The sequence below is a fragment of the Bactrocera latifrons genome, unplaced genomic scaffold (assembly GCF_001853355.1).
Source record: "Bactrocera latifrons isolate USDA-ARS-PBARC rearing strain unplaced genomic scaffold, ASM185335v1 scaffold_72, whole genome shotgun sequence".
NCBI lineage: Eukaryota > Metazoa > Arthropoda > Insecta > Diptera > Tephritidae > Bactrocera > Bactrocera latifrons.
Genome location: NW_017537401.1, coordinates 664,710 through 686,778, shown reverse-complemented (window position 1 = coordinate 686,778; position 22,069 = coordinate 664,710). Strand labels below are relative to the sequence as shown.

At 35.7% G+C, this 22,069-nt stretch overlaps 3 protein-coding genes and 1 non-coding gene across 10 annotated transcripts in view; 2 read left to right on the top strand and 2 right to left on the bottom strand.

Annotated features, from left to right (window-relative positions):
- Positions 1–727: 727 nt before the first annotated feature.
- LOC108976049 (abhydrolase domain-containing protein 2) lies at positions 728–14,044 on the bottom strand. Of its 6 annotated transcripts, none has more exons than XM_018944957.1 (7): positions 13,620–14,044; positions 12,962–13,275; positions 2,943–3,112; positions 2,718–2,885; positions 2,472–2,658; positions 1,981–2,330; positions 728–1,150 (listed from the first exon to the last, which is right to left on the bottom strand). In XM_018944957.1, exons 2-7 carry the CDS (start codon positions 13,252–13,254, stop codon positions 966–968), a joined length of 1,353 nt encoding a protein of 450 aa, XP_018800502.1. In that variant the 5' UTR covers positions 13,255–13,275; positions 13,620–14,044; the 3' UTR covers positions 728–965. The 6 variants fall into 6 exon arrangements, with proteins under 6 accessions (XP_018800502.1, XP_018800505.1, XP_018800503.1 ...); XM_018944960.1 differs by having other exon boundaries at positions 12,962–13,194; XM_018944958.1 differs by having other exon boundaries at positions 12,962–13,301; positions 13,894–14,044.
- Trnas-aga lies at positions 1,252–1,333 on the bottom strand. Its single transcript has one exon. It is a non-coding gene; the product is annotated as a tRNA-Ser (tRNA).
- A 450-nt stretch (positions 14,045–14,494) lies between the features above and the next one.
- LOC108976059 (TBP-related factor) lies at positions 14,495–15,467 on the top strand. The gene is made up of 3 exons (XM_018944969.1): positions 14,495–14,626; positions 14,685–14,773; positions 14,839–15,467. Exons 1-3 carry the CDS (start codon positions 14,567–14,569, stop codon positions 15,356–15,358), a joined length of 669 nt encoding a protein of 222 aa, XP_018800514.1. The 5' UTR covers positions 14,495–14,566; the 3' UTR covers positions 15,359–15,467.
- A 253-nt stretch (positions 15,468–15,720) lies between these two features.
- The window catches only part of LOC108976073 (protein MON2 homolog), a 10,080-nt gene continuing 3,731 nt past the window's right edge, over positions 15,721–22,069 (top strand). The window contains exons 1-17 of one of the 2 annotated variants that reach the window (XM_018944993.1): positions 15,721–16,022; positions 16,391–16,522; positions 16,670–17,095; positions 17,151–17,276; positions 17,339–17,539; positions 17,615–17,849; positions 17,917–18,058; positions 18,121–18,247; positions 18,315–18,618; positions 18,689–18,990; positions 19,068–19,262; positions 19,324–19,712; positions 19,776–19,938; positions 19,999–20,424; positions 20,481–20,702; positions 20,897–21,051; positions 21,117–21,279. In XM_018944993.1, coding sequence (XP_018800538.1) covers positions 15,900–16,022; positions 16,391–16,522; positions 16,670–17,095; positions 17,151–17,276; positions 17,339–17,539; positions 17,615–17,849; positions 17,917–18,058; positions 18,121–18,247; positions 18,315–18,618; positions 18,689–18,990; positions 19,068–19,262; positions 19,324–19,712; positions 19,776–19,938; positions 19,999–20,424; positions 20,481–20,702; positions 20,897–21,051; positions 21,117–21,279 — 3,831 coding nt within the window. In that variant the 5' untranslated portion in view covers positions 15,721–15,899. Of the gene's footprint in view, positions 16,023–16,390; positions 16,523–16,669; positions 17,096–17,150; positions 17,277–17,338; positions 17,540–17,614; positions 17,850–17,916; positions 18,059–18,120; positions 18,248–18,314; positions 18,622–18,688; positions 18,991–19,067; positions 19,263–19,323; positions 19,713–19,775; positions 19,939–19,998; positions 20,425–20,480; positions 20,703–20,896; positions 21,052–21,116; positions 21,280–22,069 lie in introns of both variants that reach the window. The other variant, XM_018944992.1, reaches the window with a different exon arrangement.

The following is a 22,069-nucleotide window of genomic DNA, read 5'->3' as shown; positions in this document are numbered from 1 at the left end:
ATTATTATCGGTGAAGAAAATCATAAAAATCCGGAATTAATCAAGAATCATAGAAATGCAAGTATCCAAACTAAACATTTAACGAATTTTAAAATGCAGCTGAAAGCAAATAGTCGAATTTTGTTTGACCGGTAGTTATACATTTTTAATTTTTGTTGAGTAATTTAGATTTTGAATAATGGTTACTGTCTTCATTAAAGAGTTAACTTAATATTAACATCAAAGTTAAATATTAAAATATTTATCCGGTGCAACAACAAATTTAAAATGTAATACAAGCGGTACATTAAAAAAGTTGAGCGTTAATTTATGGAATAACAGTTTGCTTGCTAATATGATCTGAAAAGTACTAAAATTATTATGTGTAAATATAAAATAATAAATAGTCAACAATCTATATATGTAAGTGGCTTTAAAGATAAAAGTGAAAAATTCTATGGCTGAATAGGCAAAATAGCATAAAGAAGATTATTTATATACGCATATGTTAAAAATTTACACACACATAAAATATGACATACATAAATAACAGCTTGGCAATGCATACAATTAATTTAACCTGAAATATATTTAGGAAAAATGGAATTTTTTTATTCAAAGTATTTGAATAATTTTTTTTTTAAATACATTTAAGTTCGTTTAAATTTGCACAATTATATAAAAACAACAAATGCAGAAAACAACATTTTGTTTTATTATTTTTAATTTTTTCTTTGCGAATGCGATTTTTTGTTTGCATGAACAAATACGAATTAAAAATTCAACAAAAGTAAACATTTCAATTTTACAAAATTTATCAAAGGAAATGTTCATGGTTTGTGCATTTTTCCTACGTTCATACAATGTATGTATGTATATGCTTAGAGAACTTAATTGTACTGTGACCCTTCCTCGTTCGCATACAAATATATTATTTTTTAAGTGTGATTTCCACTTATTTTTGCGTGTGAAAGTTGTTGTTTCACCTATTCATAACCAACTTTTTGTGCACTGGACACAGCATCCATATGCAGCATTACTATGGAGCCAACCATGGCGACTACAGTGCGATCCAGCCATGTAACTGGATTAGGGTAGATTAAACCGCCTTCATAGAATCCCAAATGTCCACCATGAGCCAATTCAATGTATGCCACATTGGGGCGTGATGCTGTAAAGTGATTAAATATTGAAAAATAGACATACAAACAAATTAATATTTAATAAAAAAGTCCAAAAGAAAAAGTTAAAAAAAAAAATAAATGAAGTCTTCGCAGTCGGTAGGATTCGAACCTACGCTCCCAGAGGGAATCTGATTTCTAGTCAGACGCCTTAACCGCTCGGCCACGACTGCTTTTTACCGTTAGCTGCGCAAACTAAAATACAAACCGTATCAAAACTAATGGCAAAGAAAACTATAAATAAAACGTACAGGGTGTCTCATATAACAATAAAATGGAAAAAATATTTGCTGTCAAATTAGGTAAGGTTAGGTTATAAGGTCGATCTTAAAAGGAATGTCACTTGAACAACTTATAACACCGCTCAGTTGTGGTGCCTTAAACTCCTAAGGAATAGATAATTATATCTTTGAAATGACAAAGCGCTTTGAGCCTACGACAAATATGTTGAGGTGGCTAATGGTTTCGGTTACGTCTTCTGGTTTACCGAAGCTAAGATCTCGGCATTGTAAAGGCCAGACAATGGAGGGGAAAGTGCCAGGTCCTTGTACAGTAAGATTTCGTCAAGATGTTTGCTAAGTTCAAGTAATTCATTTCTCCTGTGTTTTCGTCTAGGCCAACAGCATCATGCGGGACAAGTGCACAAGAGATACTGCATTGTTGCCCTGGTGCCGTGCTCTAAACATTTCCTACAGTCTTATCGTTCTATCAGCCCCATTCTGCGCACGTATGCAACCACCAGTTAGTGTTTCGATCATGTTCCTACAGTCTCTTCTATCGATGCTTATTTAGTGTAAGTTTTTTTTTTTTTTATACTCACTTGCGAATTCTTTAATAGGTGGCAGAAGCTCTTCCGGCACTAGTGGATCATCTTTAGCATTAATGAAAATCATTGGTTTGTCGATATTGTCCAAAAAGTGCAGTGATGAACTCCACTTATACAGCTCCTGTGTGGTCGAGAAATTGTGCACACGACGTGTATAAGCTTCATCTAATTCTGGCAGTGTAGCGGCAGCGATAATCTCACGTTCGTTTAGATTGTGGCGTGCTTTCACTTCGTCCGACAGCAACACATGACGATGCTTGAGTATGATACTCTTCACATTCTCTGTCATCACATACAAATAGAAGCGGCGGAAATTTTGCCAATTCAAAAGCCACTTTGTACCTCTGCAAGTGAGAATCGTCAATTTATTGCTATTAATTTTCAAATTACAAGAAACAATTGATCGGCAAACAGATCAGCATATACATAGATAGAACGCGCGCTCTCTCGCGTCGCTCTTATGCCAAATAGATTCTCGTACTTACTCCTCTGCGTTGTACCCCTGACAAATCGATATGCCACCAAGTATGGTGTTCGGTTTTGACTTTGCTAATTCTCCCATATATTTAGTCACAAGATTGCCACCTAAACTGAAACCAACAGCCACAATACGGCTATTTGGGTATTTCTTATGTAAATTGTTAACCATATCGGAAAAGTCATCCGTGTGACCTTAAAAGTAAAGGGAATTAATTATTAAGTATGTGAAGGACCTGACTTTAAGCACCTACCATAGCTGAAGATGCGCGTCGATGTCACTTGTACACTATTCAATGCACCAATGTGGTTAAGTACGGCACATCTGTAGCCATGCATTTGTGAATAGTGTACGAATGTGCGTATATACACACTCTCCGAGGTGTTGCCAATGCCTGGACAAATCGCGATGGTGACATCATCTGAAACATGGAAAAACTTAAAAAAAATTTATTTCATAAGAAGTATTCTATTTTTACCCTCCGCTTCGTTTATCGGTTGATAGAGATCATAGGTAAGTGTAGAGCCATCCTGTAGCAACAGATAGACACGTTCGCCCAATGGCCAAGGACATTTCACACGGCCTACTATGCTATGCAGCACCGTTTGTACGTGACCACTAAAACCCCATAAGCGCGTGGGAACATAACTGTAAAATAAACAAAGAAAATTATAACTATTTTCTAAGTAAGCAGGTTCTTTTGAAAATAATTGCTGCAGAAATTAAATTTGTTTGGAGAGAACTGTTTTAGTTACATCAGCACACATTAGCTGCTGGCTAAAAGTCGTGGGATTCAAATCCATATGTTCGGCCTGTTACTAAAAGACCACCAAGTTAATTCATAGTTAATGATACACTTTCGAGAATGCAGCCGTTTTACCGACTATATTCCCATGATAGCTATGAAAAACTTTAACAAAAACGATTGATTGATTTCATCGATGACAGGTACCGGGGGAGCATATTACAAAAAGTATTTAATTTATTTTATTTTATATTAGAAAGTGTTGAGTATATTTTAAAAGTATTGATTTTTAGAAGGATTGGGTTAAGTTTGTCACACCCAGAAGAAAGAAAAGCGGGGMCGATTTAGTCATATCCGGTCGTCCATCTTTGCCTACATATGTCGTCTAGTACCACAGTTTTTGAGATATTGATGTGAAATTTGGCATACACTCCTTCCTCCCCAAGCAGCTGGTCATTTTTGGGAACCAAACTCCGAAGAAATTGTTCAGATCGGACCACTATAGTATATAACTATCATACAAACGTGTCGTTCAAATTCAGGACCTTGTAGGAAACATTTTTGAATTTTACAAGGTATTTTAATGAAATTTAGAAGGGCTTATTTTTTAAGACAACGGTACAATCTTCAATATGACAATTTACGAAGGAATTATTCAGATCGGACTACTATAGCATATAGCTGTCATACAAACTGACTGAACGCAGTTCTTGTATGGAATTTTTTTTTTTTTTTTTTTGAAGAGCATTCCAGCTTTAGTACAACCGAAGTTAATGGCTTTTCTTATAAAAAAAAAAAAAACAGTCAGAAGTATTGAAGAAAGTAAATACCCACCTTAAGGGAATATATAGAAGCCGACTTATAAAATTTGTATTTTGAAAACACTACTATCGGTGGTAAAACGTGACATTCAAAATTGCTACTCTTTTTGCCTTCTTGCGGCGGTCGAATCACGTTGAATTTACTGACTTGTAGCATGACCTCCACAAATTTATTCAATTTACGGTCATTTTCATTTGCACTACACTTACAAGTTGTATGTATGTTTGTAGGTATGTAATGAGTTAATGCAGTGCAATTGTTTGTAGATGAGACACCGCTCTGGCAAATTGTTTTCCGGCTATACACAAGCGTTGATCTTGTCGAAAGGGGGCGATAATAATCCACATGTGATGGATATTTGTGCAGACATGTGCTTGGTTCATTTAATATTAGATTATTTTTAGTTTCAATTGAAGACTGTGCTTTTCTTCTTAAAAAATTATCACAGAATTTAAATATTTTTCCGAGAACAATATTATATATTACTTTTGCTCTAAAAAATATTCTCAAAGCATTAAAATATTCTTCCGAGTTGAAAACTACATATAGGTAATAAATTGATTGCTTTGCGTGGGTTTGCCCTACAGAAAATTGTTTATTTGAAGGTCTTCAGCACATCCCATCCGATTTAGCACGAAGCAATAACGAGACACGCATATTGAGATAATGTGCATTTAAGCTCTGTACATAATAACGGGTGATTCAAGTAGATGTTCTTTTTTCAATAGCCTTTTTGACAGATCAGGCGTGAGGCGTGTCAAGCTGTCATGTTATTTTTGTTTAGTATTGTTTGGCTTTTCATCATGGAAAAACTTACGCCTGAACAACGTTTACAAATCGTTCAACTTTATTTCGAAAATGTACGTTCTGTAAAGAATGTGTTTCGAGCGCTTCGCTAAACTTTGGTCAATATAATCAGTCATCAACACCCATCTGGAGCCCTATCATTTATTGTTTCGGTCTATTCGAACGAATAGATCACGTCCAGCACGTAGTAAAGAAAATATAGTAGCCGAGGTTGAAGACCAGGGAGAGTCGATTCGGCGCCATTCGCAGTAACTCGGACGCATGGAACGACATGGCGACATTTATGTCGAGATCTTAATTTGAAAGCGTATAAAATACAGCTTGTGCAAGAACTAGAGACCCCCGACCTGCCGAAGTGACATCCCCCATTCTATGGGCTCTTGAAAAGTTCCAAAAAGACCCAACATTTTCGAGTCAAATTTTGTTCAGCCTTGAAACCCATTTCTGGTTCAATGGGTATGTAAACAAGCAAAATTGCAGCATTTGTAACGAAGAGCAAGCTAAACAAATTCAAGAGCTGCCATTTCGTTCAGAAAAAACAACGGTTTGGTGTGGTTTATGGGCCATTGGAATCATCGATCCATTATTCTTAAAAAATGAGAACCTAACTGTCAAAGGCGACCGATTCGCGCCATAATAATCGACTGTTTGATGAAAATTTATAAATAAATTTGGTTTCAACAAGACGTCGCTACGTGCCACACATCGCATTAATTAAAGGATTCGGTTGGCCACCAAGATCGTGTGATACGCACCATTCGATTTCTTCCTGTGGGGGTAAGTAAATTCGGACAATTCCGCTTCGAATCAGGCCTTAGAGCAAAACATTACGCGTATCATTTGCCAGTTACTAGACAAAATGAGCGAACGAGTCATCGGAAATTGGTGTCAACGGATGGACCATCTGAAATTTAGCCGCGCCCAGCATTTTAAATATTATCTTCGAAAATTAATGTCAAAGAATGTGCTTTCAAATGATAGTAAACATTCCCCATTAAATTTGAAGTTTCTGTGTTTTTTCTTTAAAAAAGTAGTGAATGTCGAAATGGATCACCCGTTATTACAAGTGAATACCTATATATGTATATGAAGGTGTATATCCATTTGTTGTAAAGCATTTATAGAATTATTAACATTTTTTGCCACTCGAATACTTCCTTTGCGACCTCAACGTTTAAATTATCTTATTGCTGCTGAATTGTGTCATTAAAACTTCAGGTATTCATTTTGTTTTTTGCTTGAATGGCTTCTCTCTCTAAACTTGCAGTTTGGCTGTAGCGTTGAACTTGAACCTTGTGCAATACACTTAAAGTTATGGTATTGAATTATATAATTTGCGATATTTGTGCGCATCCTTGTTGCTGACTTTGAATCTCGTAGTTGCATCTAAACTACTGAAATGTACTGTCAAAGGATGCGGCAGTGTAATCCAATTCTACAATTACCATTAGTTATATAATGTAGTGCAATGGAAATCGTTGTTCTTATTATTATGTCATTAAGTGAAGTGGATCAATAGCTACATAGATTTGAAACAAATTTCGAATTTAATGGACATTTTGAAGCTTGCGGTCGCTGCTCATGTGAGCTAGAAGTGAATGTTAAGTTAGGTGAAGCTTGAGGGCTAATCCAGAGACCGCCCTTGTACTACTATATGCAGTCGTGAAGCCATAAAAATAGCACTCCTGTATTGTATGTATAAGTGCTAAACTGTTTCCATCTCGTCTTCTTCCATATAGCTGTTGAAAGCTCCACACAATTAGAGAGAGAGAGACTAGACTTAGCCTCATCGCTAGCCAAGTTTATGCGAAGCCCAGCTATCCAATAGTAGAACACACAAGGAGACGGTAGCACCAACCCGTTCCTATTCCACTGAGAGCGGGTAGAAGAAAAACTTTGGCTTAGTATTATGTGAGAAAAGCGAGTCTACCAAAGAAAGAATGAATAAAGGAAGAAAAAAGTTATCTACGGCGGCACCGAAACTATAGTACCCTTTCGAGGTGCAGTTTTTTATCATTAAGATTATAAAAATATGTTTACTTAATTTTGATCTGTTTATTTTGTAGGGCAGCAATATGTTATAGTTGCCCAATCTGAACAATTTCTTCTGAGATTATAGCGATGCCTGGAAAAATAATATTTATTAAGTGGGTATGTTCCTATTAAGCCCGACTGTCGTGGGAACGGAAGTCCGGTATGAGCGATTCCGACAAATAAGCAACATGAATGTGTGTAAAATTACAGATCAATATCTGAAGAATTGAAGAACTAGTTAGATATGAAATACTACGTAGATGAGACCAATATCATTCAAAATGATGCTCGGAAAGTACACAACTACAAAAAAATAATATAATATTAAAGTAAAATTTCTCGAAAAATCGGTCATTAGGACCTTGGTTGTATATATATGTACATACATATGTGATACAATTATTGTCTCAATTTCTGTATATGTATATGTTATTCAAACATGAGAAAATCTTAAAATCATTAACATATTAAAAATATAATTGCCTTGAAAAATTAACGCAAATAAAGCTAAATACAGACGTACTTATATACATGTCTACCAGGGGACATAAGATTAGAACATATATATATTAGAAGAAATCATTAATGTTACATACCATAGATTAAATGTTGAATATTAAATATGAACGGAACTACAAAAAAAATATTTCGAATCTGAACTTTAGATGACGCAATAAAAAAGCCCATAAAGTCATCCTTCATAATACAATTAAAGCTACTTTTGAGTGAACGGGTATTTTAAAACGATAATCTAAGAATAATCTAATGGTTTAAAGTAGCTTTGCTGGAATCACGGAGGGAGATTAAAAACAAAGCTAGATATTTAGTATAAAGTCGCCAGAAGAACGTTTGTCTGGCTTAAAAGATATTATACCTTTGATCAACTTTGCCTCGGACTGGGCCACTTATACTATGCTAGCAAACCGATAAGATTCTTAGTCCTATAACTTCTACATCACAAAACTCCTACAATCTCCAGAGAGAATTTCTATCACCTCGTCCGACTGTCAATAACCCTAAAATTTTAGGTGCCTATCCTTCTTCACTCCTAACAGGACCGCGATTATTGACAAAGTACAGAGCCGAATCCTTAAGTCGCTAGCCGGCAGCACTTGGGAAAAAGACAAAAAAACGCTATAAGGCAATCGGCCGGCCAGTCCTTAGCCACGCCGCAACAATGTGAAACGCGGACAAGGAAGCTATAGACATGTCATAACACTGCGCTCCGGGGCCATAGTGCTCCATCATTTTCTTTAATTATCGTGGTATAGTTCACCGTGAACTCATATAGCAAATGATCGATAAGGAATATTACTTGCCCGTTATAAGGAGCTGCTCCGCAAGAAGAAGGAGTAGGCAGATAGAGGTATTGGCAACAACTCCAAGGCATGCGACTTGTCGAGTTGTTAATAGGGGATTGCAACCTCAGCAGGTTTAAATATGTAATCAACCTTCCTAGGGGCAAACTCATGCTGCTTGTCGAACTCTACACTGACCACTGACCACTGAAAGCTTTAGAAACAATTGTATAAAATATGCCTATCTTTTTGTGCAAATTGCCGGTTCTGCGACAGGGAGCCTGAAACTCCAGAAGACCCCCTAATTGTTTTATTGGCTCAATGTTGAAGCCGATAATACAGATGTGTATTAAAATAAGTGAAAATAATGGTTTTTGGCCAGTCCGAATCAAATTTGATCAGCTGGTATGTTTCCATGCGTGAATACAATTTGCGAAAATAATACGTAGTATTCTTATTATTGTCGCTGCTAAGAAGAAACATGCTACTGTGTTGTATAGGTATACATCTTTAAAATTTTTTTTAATGGAAATTATAGTAATTTTAGACAATATTCATGCATGTAACCTATAATTATATTGTTTTTGTAGTAAAGTACGTTAATTGACAATTATTGAGATAATGAAAATTTTAATAAAGAACAGGTTTTCATCCCACGTAGGCACAAGTTATATGTATATACTATATATATGTGTGTATATACAAACATATGTAGATATTTACATTTATATACATATGTATATATGGGTATAGGTGTGCCTATTGTCTCCATGACAATAACTATTATAGCCTCAAAGATACATACATATTTGAATAGATAACGTATATATATATATATATATATATATGTAGATATACCTACTACATTTAGTTGTTAGTTTGCCTGTATTATTTTACTGACAATATATATGTACATATAAATAGTATATCTTATCAGCGGTCATGTCTTTCGCATGCTAATTCTTAGTATTTGCACAATCACAAAAATGGGGAATGGCGGATACATTCCAACACACATACATTGTATGATATCATATGTATATAAACCAGCCTAAGAGTCCAAAGTACAAAACGGAAAGCTTGGCAATTATCAAAGAAGAAATATATAAACATACTTAGAAACAAAGGAAGAAAGATTTTCTAAAATATCTAAAACAAGAAATATCAAATCAAAACAAGACAAAAACGAAATGTTTTATTTTAAAACTAGATTTTGGTATATGAAACCATTTGCTATTTTTATACACTTCCAACATGTTGCTACAAAGTATAATAGGTTTGTCCACCTAAGGACTGTTTGTATCACCTAAACATAATCGAGTTAGTTGCAGTTAGATATTTATGTATATATAAATGATCAGGATGACGTCATTAACCGAAAACATATGAATGCCATAACTAAACACTAAATTAAAATATGGGGATGCCAGTAGAGGGCAAGTATCGTTTGGTGGTTGTACATCATGATCGTGCGACCCATAATCACATATGGGCGGTGGTTTGGGCCTCAAAAGCTTCGAAGTCTTCGGTAGGGCTCGAACTATCAAAGCTGTAATGACTTGCATTCCACTTCATCTAGTGATCGGTCAGGTAGCCAAGCACACACTTCTACAAATGACTGCAGAAGCGTGTTCAAAGGTAATGTAATCTCGTTCCAGCGGACTTTCTCCTAAGGGACAGCATTACTATATGGGTTAACTTCACCAAGAAGTTCAAGGTTACCCTTGGCAGCAAAGCTGAATAGAATGATTCCACTCTCGAGCTACTGCTTAGGGATAGTACGATCGATTGGTACACAATGGGTCTCCATACCATAAAGGAATAGCTTCACAAGGAAGAAGGAATAGGCAGAGAGAGGCATTGACAAGTTGCTAAGGAGAGGGGTAGATGTATATATATTTTTCTAATAATATTATGCCTTTATGTAAAAAAATGGCTTGGATCGGATCAGTAATTTCTTTAGTCCCCATATACCAATATCTGTTTTTTTTTTATAAAATTATGGGTGTGTTTTCCTAACAACATTGTATCCTTGGACCTCAAATAGCTTATAAACTTTATGCATCTAAATTTATTTTCCCGGCTTTAATCATTTCAAGTAGCAAAACTATGAAATGTTCGGTTAGACCCAAATTTAGTTCTTTCTTACTTTTCTATATATATATACATATAATATTAGCACTTATCTTAAGAACTGCAAAACAAAAAAAAGGCGCTGAGTGTGTCATAGAAATTTTATAATAAATTATATAATCGAACTCGGCATAAAAATTTAGTAATTAAAAAAATGTAATGCTTTCGTCTAAAATTGCTATATTTTACAATATAATACTATATGTATACAACATACATACATATGTACATATTGTGAAAAAACGAGGAGTAAAAAAAAGGCTGATAGTACAAAAAACCCACACATTTAAATGAGTCACAAAAGTAGCATCACAAATGACGTGGCAACCCAATCGTATTGCATTAAACGTTATTGTAATAGAAATAGAAAAATAAGCATTATTCTTACATGCACTTTGTTAAGTCTAAATTAGGGAAAAGATAAAAAAAATTTATAAACTTAAAAGGGAGATTTTTGGTAGACATATCTGGGGCTATGTACATAATAATCAAAAGTAGTAAGCAGTTGGATGAGTCATCCTATGGGCAATACACAATTTTTCAAATAGGAAATAGTATTGACTTAGATTTGCTGAATTATTTTGTATCTTTAAAGCAATAAAACCATAAACTATAATAGTTTTCGTGAATAGCTATAAATCCAATTTTTGATGAATTCTCAACCAAAACATTCATTAGTGTTTGCAAATATGGCCACCAGTGGGAGCAAGCGTTGTGTTGCTGTTATGCAAGCTTTTGTTATTAAATACAAATCAGCTTTTCGATTTGTTTTGAGTGGACGTGTGAGCTTACATATGAATATATACATGTTTACGTCCGTCCACATATACAAAAAACAACTTGTATATGAGTTCATGCATATACCACTGACGATTTGTTTTGCCGGCATTTAAAGTATTATGTCATATACATATATGTATGTACATGTACATATTTTCATGCATTTTACACATGCGATCAACAATGCCTTTTCGCAATAACAATTTAAATACAAAATGTGCTCCGTTTAAAATAGTTTTGTTCGTTTTGCTAGTCAATCACAGGTTTTGAAGCAGACATGCTGGCGTGCATAAGTACATACATACTAACATGTTCATGTGAGAATTGTTGTCAAACACATAAAATTTCTGCAAAAAATAGCAATAACGCATAGTTCTCTATGATTTGTTATTTGCGCAAACTTTTTCGACTCTTTTGGAAATCAAGCAATAAATCAAAAAACATACATTTATTCCGCTGGCAGCTTGAAAGCCTGTAATTCTTGTTTATTGAAGACGACTTCGACTGATTATAAATTTTAGAATTGTCATTTATGATATTATTTCATGTGATTTGATATTTTTAAATAAGAAAGTTCGAATGGTGCTATGGTGTGTATAGTTCCTAGGGGCTTTAAAATAACATAATTAAATTGCTAATAAAAATGATAAGAGGGAAATTCGCCAGCCTCTTGATGTTTTCGTTTTATTAAATGAAACTGAATAGCGGAAACACAAGACGGTTTGTAAACACTAAATTTATTTGAAGATGTACATATGTATGTATATGTACATATCCCTACATATGCCTGTATGTATGTAAAAAATGTTAATATTTATACTGATTTCATTTACCAAAATTGGCTTATCTTAGCTAGTATTTTTTATATTTTAAAATTATAATTATGTTCTTTATTAAAATATGGGACTAAAGTCACTGCTGCTTTTTATTTATTTTTGGTTACGACTTGCTAAACTCCACATTAACATAACAAAAATCTTTTATGGACAAAGATGATGGAAAATTATTGATTTTACACGACTATAGATTTCTTTCCTTCTTTTAATACACCTACAAGAGTTATTTGAATATTATAAATTTATATATATATACATACATAAATATTATAAGTTGCTGGTAGAGTACATAAAATCTAAATATACATATATGTTCAGGCAGGTGTCTAATTTAGTCAGAATTTTAAAACTTCATATGCGAAGTACGTGTTTTGCATAAGGAATATGTAAACATTACACATATTATATATGTATGTATGTCTGTACTATAGTTACACATATACAGCATATAGTGGTTATAATTACAAACATGTACAATACTTCCTAAATATTTATTTATTATTATTTCACTATGAATTTACGTTTACAAATATGTGCTTATAACTTTATCTACATTCGAAAAATAAAAAATACTTATGTCTCTATAAGTTTCTAGATATGTTATCTCATTCGGGTAGCTGTTAGTAAGTAGTAAGTTAGCTAATACATTTGAAAGCTAGGAACACAAACGATATAATGTTTATGGGTCTAATTTCATGCAAAAAAGTAGAAACAAACTTGTCTACCAGTATTAGAAAACTAAGCCAGACCAATAAGACTGTAAGGAAATATTCAAACAACAAAGTTAGATAAAGGCAATAAATGCATTGATTTATAGTGTACCTGTCATATTCTTAGAATTGTCGAATTGTTTAATCCATACTCAATAATAAACTCAATGTAGTGTAATAAATTTTAATATATAATATGTTATCTTTTGAAGAGGGCTTTTTGATAACTTAACTAACATAAGTAAATTTCCCGTTTGTAGTTAATTACGTATTTTGTTTAGGTAGTTTTTCTTTAATGTTTTAGGAATATTGTACAATGACTGCGTACTTACGGTTCTCTTAGTACTGGTGCAATTTTATAAATACAATCCAGAAACTGTTGATCCAAACACCAAACGCTTGGTTTTAGCGGCTGACTGTTAACGTTTAGTATACGAAATAGGATGCACATTATGACCGCTATGGCGGTAAGAAATGCCGTTGACATTTTAGCTATGAGTTTTATCAGATGTAGATGATCGAAGGAAAATAATGTAAAATCGGTGACAATCTGTACAAGTTCGTTCTTTGATTTCAGTAAGTCATCAAGGAATAAATGTAGGCGTAGCAACAATTCCGGAAGCATGCACGAAGAATGTGTATAAAGCTTTAGTATGTTATCAAAAAAAGGAACTGTTACACAGTGGTTATTTATATAAAAATTTGATAATATTAACAGTAATTAGTACAAGATTTTGTAATGAGTAATATTTAGCTTTTTATCTTCAATTCTATTACAAGGAAACTGCATGCGTAAACGAACTGTTAACCGGCGATTTTTTGTTCTAGTTAATTTTTTTTTCTGTTCTCTTCAATCAGTTCAATTCTTCGCTTTGTGGAGTCTATGATGTAGTTAGTTTTCTTTGTTTGGATATCACACAATCACTTCTTTAGAGCGAAATAGATATTTTTTGCTTGCAATTAAGTTGATTCAATTTTATTGCAACTTACAACAATTAATTCTTTCCGTTGTTTTTAATTATTTTTTACACTATTTGCTGTCGCAGTTTTCATTTCTCTACTGAAAATTTAAGGCAACATTTCATATAAACAATGAAAATTGAAGATAATGGAATTTTTTGAAACTACACGCACAAGTCATTCGTATATTCTTCTTCGTTTTTATTTATGCCCGCTGGGTTTTTATAGTTTTTGTTCGAATCTCGTATGCGTTTCCAGAATATTCACTTCAACGTGCTTCTTAGCAGTTTGAATAGAAACTCACATTCCAATTTCCACCGGCCTAGGAAATTTTGATTACTTTTACTTGAAAATTTTGCACACCCAAATATTTTGTTTGTACTTTTATTTTTTCCGGAAAATTCACTCACATCTGCTCACAACCGAAGCACTCAATGATTCTCAAACTTATAATGCAACTCCAATTGGTTTTGGAGAACAACTGGACCCGACAGGGTTGCATTCTATTGTATCTATTATAATATATCAAAACTAATTAAAACTGTGAATAAATTATATATAACAACAAAATATTGTAAACATTAGAATTCTTAGGTGAGGAAGTAAGAATGAAGCCATTCAGAATAATAATAGAATTCAGTAAACATTTAATTATACATTTGTGGTAAGAAATTTAAGCAGATTTTTATTATTTTATATCGTGGATGAAAAAAATGTTTTACAGTTATTTCACATATAAAATAAAAGTGTCATTGCTATATAGATATGATTCATTAAATATATTTACATATTCTAATTCCATTAATTCATCCGTTTCAAATTTTATATTGGTAAAAAATTGTCTCATGAAACTAGCAACCCTATGATAGCTTTGTGCACTGAAGAAGAAGAAGAGCTGTTTGAACAGCTGGCATTTTTACATTCCTGTTTTGCTTATTTTCGGACATGCTGACTTTGTTTATATCGGTTAGCTTGCCATGGATTTGCCTAACGAATCAGCTTTACGAAATTTGTTACAAACTACCTCTAATAATAAAGTAAGTATATAAATTAATTATTCTGCAGATTTTATTTTATAATCTATCAAAATTGTAGCAAAATCCTCACAACGCATTGCAACCACAGCAGCCTGCTACAACTCCCATCGTTGAGCCGAAGGATGTACAGCATGAGGTCAAACTGCAGTAAGTATTCCTAAGCAAAATACGTTTAAAAAAGTGAGTTAAAATATTTTACACTAATTTTTCAGAAATGTCGTAGCTACGGTTTCTGTGGGTTGCGAACTGAATCTGCAGGATATAAATTTTCGCACACGCAATTCCGAATACACTCCCTCCCGCTTTCATGGTGTTGTAATGCGCATGCGTGAGCCACGCTGCACAGCGTTAATTTTTCGAACTGGTAAAATAATTTGCACTGGAGCACGCAATGAGACTGAAGCAAGTTTAGGGGCAAGAAAATTTGCACGCATACTTCAAAAGTTGGGATATCCTGTGAAGTTTGTAGACTTTAAGTTACAAAATATCGTAGCGACTGTAGATCTGAGATTCCCTATACGGCTGGAAAATTTAAATCAAATGCATGGTCAATTTAGTTCATATGAACCGGAACTGTTCCCCGGTCTAATATACCGCATGGTTAACCCACGTATGGTGCTTTTAATATTTGTGAATGGCAAAATTGTCTTCACCGGCGCGAAGGCACGTAAGGATATATTGGAGTGTCTGGACAAAATATATCCCACTTTACTAAGCTTCCGGAAAAATTAATGCTGCTATTTTGTATAAAAGTTTATTTTGTTAAGGTTTCGTATTTTATGTTAGCTGTATTGTCATATTGCCTGTAAAAATATTAAGTTATATATATTTATATAGTGACAAAAAGAATGCATTATTATTAAAATAATAAAAATCAATGTGTGTTTTATTTATAAATAAATATTTATCTTGCACACATACACACAAACGTTTATTGCTTCATTATCACGGCCGCCTTTCGGTATTGTTTACATATTTATTTTATAATTACATGGAACTGGTAACCCTGCTTTTGGCCATTTGTGAGCAACTACACTGGCTCTTCAACGGAATGTTGTCACGTCAGCTGTCAAATTGGACAAAAACAACACAACCATACAAACAGAAAAAAATACGTATCTGGCAAATTTCGTGGGTTTTCAGTTGGAAGAAAAGTGTATTTGGAATTTTATAGATAAAACAAAACAATTTTGTTGTAATGCTGAGAGTAAAAAGCAGCAGAAAAGAACTATTATTTTATTTGTGAACTGTTAAAACATAAAAAGACGTGAAAATGTCATTCGTACGCACCTCGACGGGTGGTAATGAGTCGGTGCATAAATTTGTTGAGGCCTTGCGTGCAGACTTTAAAACACTTTCCCTGGAAACTAAAAAGAAGTATCCATTAATAAAGGAGGTTAGAAAATAAACATAACACGTTCCCATTAAATTAATTAAGCAAAATATTCATACAAGGGCACAATGTTGTGTCACAACTGGGTGCGGCGTGCGTAGGGGGTGGTGTTGCCCACTGGAGTTATGTGGATATACATACATATGAACGCTGTCATTGTTTTTTCGTTCACATCAATTACTGGCTTTTTTCAAATATCTATCTACATATATACATATGTATATATTATATAAAGTAATGGGGTATAATTAGTAAATAAAAATGCACGATTTCACATACAATACAATATAATGTTCAGGTTTTCAGTGATTTCTGATTGAAAACTAATTCATATTCCTAATCCTTTTTTTKTTTAATTTCTGTCTATTCAGTCATGCGAAGAGGCTATTTCCAAACTGAGTGCAGCAAGTAATAATCAACAAACTTCTGTCTACTACACGGTAAACCAAATTCTGTATCCGCTTGTGCAAGGATGCGAAACCAAAGACCTTAAAATTATTAAGGTGAGTCATTTGCCATTTCCCCTAACGGTTGCTTATAAATATATGCACGTAGATATCTATGTGTTTGCCGCGGCTATTGCCTACTATCTTATCAATACCTGCTTTAAATGTGATTACCTTTGCTAACATTAAAGTTGTATATTACAGTATTGTCTGGGCATGATGCAACGGCTTATCACCCAGCAGGTGGTTGATCAAAAGGGTGCACGCTACATAACCGATGCATTGTGGATGCTTATGGAAAATAATATAGAAGAGGTTAAGGTCCTGCAAACTGTCACGCTCTTGCTAACTACCAACACGGTGGTTCATGGCGAAACATTAGCCAAATCGCTTGTACTATGTTTTCGACTACATTACACCAAAAATTCCACCATTGTTAACACGGCAGGTGCTACCATACGACAACTTGTTTCTTTGGTTTTTGAACGTGTATACTTGGAAAAAAACTCTATGGCATCTCTGCAGGGAATAAATCAAAATGCAAATAAAGAAACATTGGACACTGATAACAGTGCTGGAGCAAGTGCTGAAATGCAGACCTTTGCAGCGGACGCATTTTTCCTATTTCAAGTTAATGTTTTACCTATTATAACTATTGCATTGTTTAACGAAAAAGCCATTTTAGGATCTCGTGCAGCTAGTAAATGCCGATCAACCGTATTGGCTTATCGGCATGACTGAAATGACACGCACTTTTGGCTTAGAACTACTCGAGGCAGTATTAACTAATTTCAGCGCAGTTTTTCATGAGGTAAATGTTCTGGCAATAAACTATTTCAATTTAGTATATTCAGACATATGCTTTACATTTAGAATAACGACTTTCGTTTGCTACTGAAAGAACGCGTTTGTGCATTAGTAATTAAACTATTCTCACCAAATGTAAAGCATCGCCAGCTACCGACGCCCAATAACGGCAATACAGCAGTCCCTAACGATAAACCATATTTTCCCATCAGCATGCGTTTATTGCGTTTAGTGGCAATACTCATACAGAAGTACCACACGATATTGGTAGGTTAAGAATTTTATATAAGTAATTTCTTTTGCATACAATATTTAAAGTAAACCATCAAATTCGCTTTTTAGGTCACGGAATGTGAAATTTTCCTTTCCTTGATAATTAAATTTCTCGATCCTGACAAACCGCACTGGCAACGCGCCTTGGCATTGGAAGTCATACATAAACTGGCCACAAAACCAAATTTAATCGCTTTCTTTTGTAAATCCTACGATTTGAAAAATCATGCCACAAATATTTTACACGACATGATCACAGCGTTGGGCACGTTCGTGCGATATTCGTTAATAAATGCGGCAGCTTGTACGTGTGCTATATGTTATTAAAGAACTGCAAAGTGTTATACCTTTTAATTTCTCGTTTTTCGTAGTGCAAAATGGACAGCTGCCAGCTGCTAATCAAAATAATCCCACAACTGCGCATAATGCTGTCAATCAATGCGGCTTCATGTTTCGTGGCGTTTACTTATCACTAGTCACCAATTTTGCACCTGGTGTGGCAAAAGCCGTCTAGTAATATATAAATATTTACGGCAACTAATTCATTATAACCAAATTCTGCTTTTCTTTTACAGTTTGGAGATGTTGGATAAGTTGGAGGCACCCAACATACCAGACAGTTATGGCGTTTCTGTGGCTTACGCCATACTTTTGGACGTAACCAGCTCCATTGGCTGCGTCATACAACGAACACCCGAACTGGTTTGTTGTCCACACGAAAAATACATTGTTTTATTATTACTTTTATTTTCCCATTTCATGTCTGCAGCAACAAGCGATTCACAATGCCGATATTATCACAGAAGAGGAGCACAAGCCGCTCTCCGTACAATTGATCAACTCCAGTTGGAATGGCTTACTTTCCGCATTCGTGCCACTAATAGATGCCTCAATCGACGAAGGCACAACGGATAACATACTTAAGGCAATGCAGAGTTATGCAGCACTCTGTGGTCTACTGGACCTGCTTGGCCCCCGTGACGCCTTCATAATATCCATGTGCCGTGCCTCTTTCCCACCGCACTATGCAGCTGCAATATTTGCCAACAATGCGCACATGGATGCAGATTTGCGTGGTAGTACAGAGCTTAACATATATTTAGCAATGCATGAAAACGCACTTAACGCATTTCTTATTCGCAGGTCATGCGCGCAGCAATAGCCAAGATTTGAACAACCAGTTCATGAACACTTGCAATGAGGGTGAATTTCGACAACAAATCGTGGCTGTGGGTACGCCATTGCCTAGCGCATCGCTCCCGCACAGCATAATGCAAGCGCCGGTCATGTTGACCAATAAAAATCTGCAGTGTATGCGTGCTATTTTGTGCTTGGCGCGCAATAACGGCAGTATACTCGGCACATCTTGGCATATAGTGCTGCAGACGCTACAACATCTGGTATGGATTTTGGGCTTGAAGCCCTCTACAGGCGGCAGTTTGCAAGTGAGTGCAAGTTTGGGTGATTTCGAGTATTTTCAGTGATGAACACCATGCTTATATGTTTTTTCTTTACAACTTAGGCATTCCCAAAGCCCGCTGTGGAAGCAAATGTGGGCATACAAACGGCAGTTATGGCCGACTTGCCTGTGCTGTCACAAATGCTGAGTCAGCTCTTCGAATCCAGTCAGTGTTTGAATGATATAGCGCTGCATCACCTGATCGATGCTTTATGCAAGCTCTCGCATGAAGCCATGGAGCTCGCTTATGCCAATAGGGTAAGCAAATATTTCATTTACATGTTTTATATAAAACAATACCACACTTGGCTATTACCAGGAGCCCTCCTTATTTGCCGTCGCTAAACTACTTGAAACTGGCCTGGTGAATATGCCACGCATTGAGGTTCTTTGGCGTCCGCTTACCAATCACTTGCTGGAGGTTTGCCAACATCGTCACATACGCATGCGCGAATGGGGTGTGGAAGCCATTACCTACTTGGTTAAGTCCGCGCTGCAGTTTAAACATACCGTACCGTTAAAGGAAAACATGGAGCTGCAAACGATGTTGCTAAGTCCACTATCGGAGCTCTCGACAGTTATGCATGCAGATGTACGCCAGCGACAGCTAGACTGTGTGCTGCAGATACTGAATGGCGCAGGCGAAATATTGTCTTTCGGTTGGCCGGCAATAATCGAGATTATTGGCGCAGTGAATGAGCATCACGGGTGCGTGTATTAACCTTAAATGCAAAAATATTTCAGTTTTTCAATGACTGCTCGTAATTTCAGCGAGCCATTGATACGCACCGCATTCCAGTGTCTGCAGTTGGTGATCACCGACTTTTTAACGGTTATGCCTTGGCGTTGCCTGCCACTGTGCATTCGAACTGCCGCCAAGTTTGGTTCACAAACACAAGAGTTGAATATTTCGCTTACAGCGATCGGTTTGATGGTGGGTCCCTTGCAAGTTTTATCTAATACGCAAACATTTAATATTATATTTCGTACGCAGTGGAACATTTCCGATTTCTTCAATCAAAATCAAGATAAACTAATGTCGAGCCAAGTGGAGGAGGTGGCTATATTGCCGGATTTTCCAGGCACAGTGAAAATGCCGCAATTCGATAAGCTCTGGATGTGTTTGTATGCCAAATTGGGTGATTTGTGCGTTGACTTGCGTCCTGCGGTACGCAAATCGGCTGGACAAACGCTCTTCTCAACCATTTCGGCGCACGGCAGCCTACTGAATCCGCCCACATGGCAAGCATTGGTTTGGCAGGTTTTATTCCCACTGTTGGATAATGTGCGTGCGCTCTCCAGTTCGGCCAGTAATGAGAAAGTCGATGCCAGCGGCAATATACTGATACACCACTCGCGTAACACTGCCCAAAAGCAGTGGGCGGAGACACAAGTGCTCACGCTCTCCGGCGTGTGCAGGGTATGTATAGCGTTTTGAGCATCTGTAACGAATTCTAAGTCACCTATTCATTTCAGGTATTCAACACCAAGCGTGAGCTATTGCAGATGTTGGGTGATTTCGATCGCGCTTGGTCGCTAGTTTTGGAATTCATCCAAAATGCTGCATTGAGTAAAAATGGCGAAGTCTCCTTGGCCGCGCTAAAGTCGCTACAAGAAATCATGTACCATAATGCGGATAAAGCCGCATCTCTCACGGACGAGGAGACTACACGCGTTAAAGACGATGAAATTTGGACGGTAAGTGTTGTTGTTATTGTAGCGGCAGAAAACATTCCTGCAATAATTTCGAGGAATGGTGCCGTGTTGACGGTCCTTGGTCGGTTAAAAACCGGTTCCGTTCCGGTTACTTAGACACGACTGTCATGGGAATTGTTGTTGTGTCACTTTATTTTCATATTTGCTAATAACTCCCGTTATTCTTTTTCGAAAAGATTGCTTGGAATATTTGGCTAAATATTGGCATTGAGAGCACAAAGATCACAACGAAAAACAACGACACCCAGGAGGAATTCTACGTACCCAGCCAGGCATTTTTAACCGCTTTGATACAAATTTTCCCGGCAATTTTCCAGCACATCCACCAAAGGTGCGCACAACATAGCTCACATACATATAATCGGAATAACTTGAGTTTAATATTTCTGCTTGCAGGTTTACTTTGGAGGACTTTGAAAAATTCTGCATTGTGCTGACGAATGCGGTTTGTATACCCGTACAAACTGACGCCGTCCCATATATAATGTCCTCAGTGTCCGACTCGCTACTCACACCATTGCACGACGGCATACTCGACTGCATGGATCTCATACAAAAGGTTTGCTTGCTATCACTTTCAAATATTCTTCCCAAGAGTACAGTGAAAGCTCTACCAAACGGACGCTAATTGGCCGATCCCAACATTTTTTGATGTTTATTTAGGACAGTCTATTAAGCGTACAACTCTATTACCGCACAGAAAGGCTGGTCCCGCCAATGTCCACCTATTTCACTGTATTTAAAATATAGATTTTTTTGAATTTTGTATTGTTTTTTTTTTTAATTTTGAATTTTGTACTGTTTTGTATTTTTTATTTAATTTCATATTTTTTTTATTATTTATTCTCAGTTATTTACATAGTTTACTGAACGTATAGTTTAATGCTGTTGCTTTTTAGTTGCATCGTAAACTCGGCCAAGTGACCGCATTCGAGGTCGCATGACGTTGTGTGCTTTGGCTTTTGTGTTGTAGTTGTAGTTAGCAGGGAATTTGCGATTGCTTAATATTCGTGGATTTTCGTTGCGAATATGTACAAAATGCCAATAATGCACGCCGCCCAGTTTTCCGCGTTTGCCAGCATGACAATCACACTTCAGACAGATTTTACTCAAAGAAAACCGCGCAGGCGCATTGGACGACTTACATATGTATTTCATTTTAATTTAGTTTAGTTTTTTAGTCAGATTCACACAAAAGTCGTTTGGATTATGAAAATAATTTTTTTTTTGTTTTTATTATGTTTGATATGTATGTACATTTATTTAATATTTTATTTTGCTTTTACTTTTTGTTACGTTCGCGAGATGTGTTGTAAAACATTCTTATAATTATTGCTTTTTATATATTT

Bases quoted from the DNA above. Each gene is read 5' to 3' on its own strand.
- LOC108976049 (XM_018944956.1), bottom strand. From the start codon at position 13,254: ATGCTTCCGGAATTGTTGCTACGCCTACATTTATTCCTTGATGACTTA. The intron at 2,886-2,942 runs GTAAAAATAGAA...TCCATGTTTCAG, and splicing joins ACCGATAAACGAAGCGGAGG to ATGATGTCACCATCGCGATT. The intron at 2,331-2,471 runs GTAAGTACGAGA...TCTCACTTGCAG, and splicing joins CAGGGGTACAACGCAGAGGA to AGGTACAAAGTGGCTTTTGA.
- LOC108976059 (XM_018944969.1), top strand. From the start codon at position 14,567: ATGGATTTGCCTAACGAATCAGCTTTACGAAATTTGTTACAAACTACC. The intron at 14,627-14,684 runs GTAAGTATATAA...TCAAAATTGTAG, and splicing joins AAACTACCTCTAATAATAAA to CAAAATCCTCACAACGCATT. The intron at 14,774-14,838 runs GTAAGTATTCCT...CTAATTTTTCAG, and splicing joins CAGCATGAGGTCAAACTGCA to AAATGTCGTAGCTACGGTTT.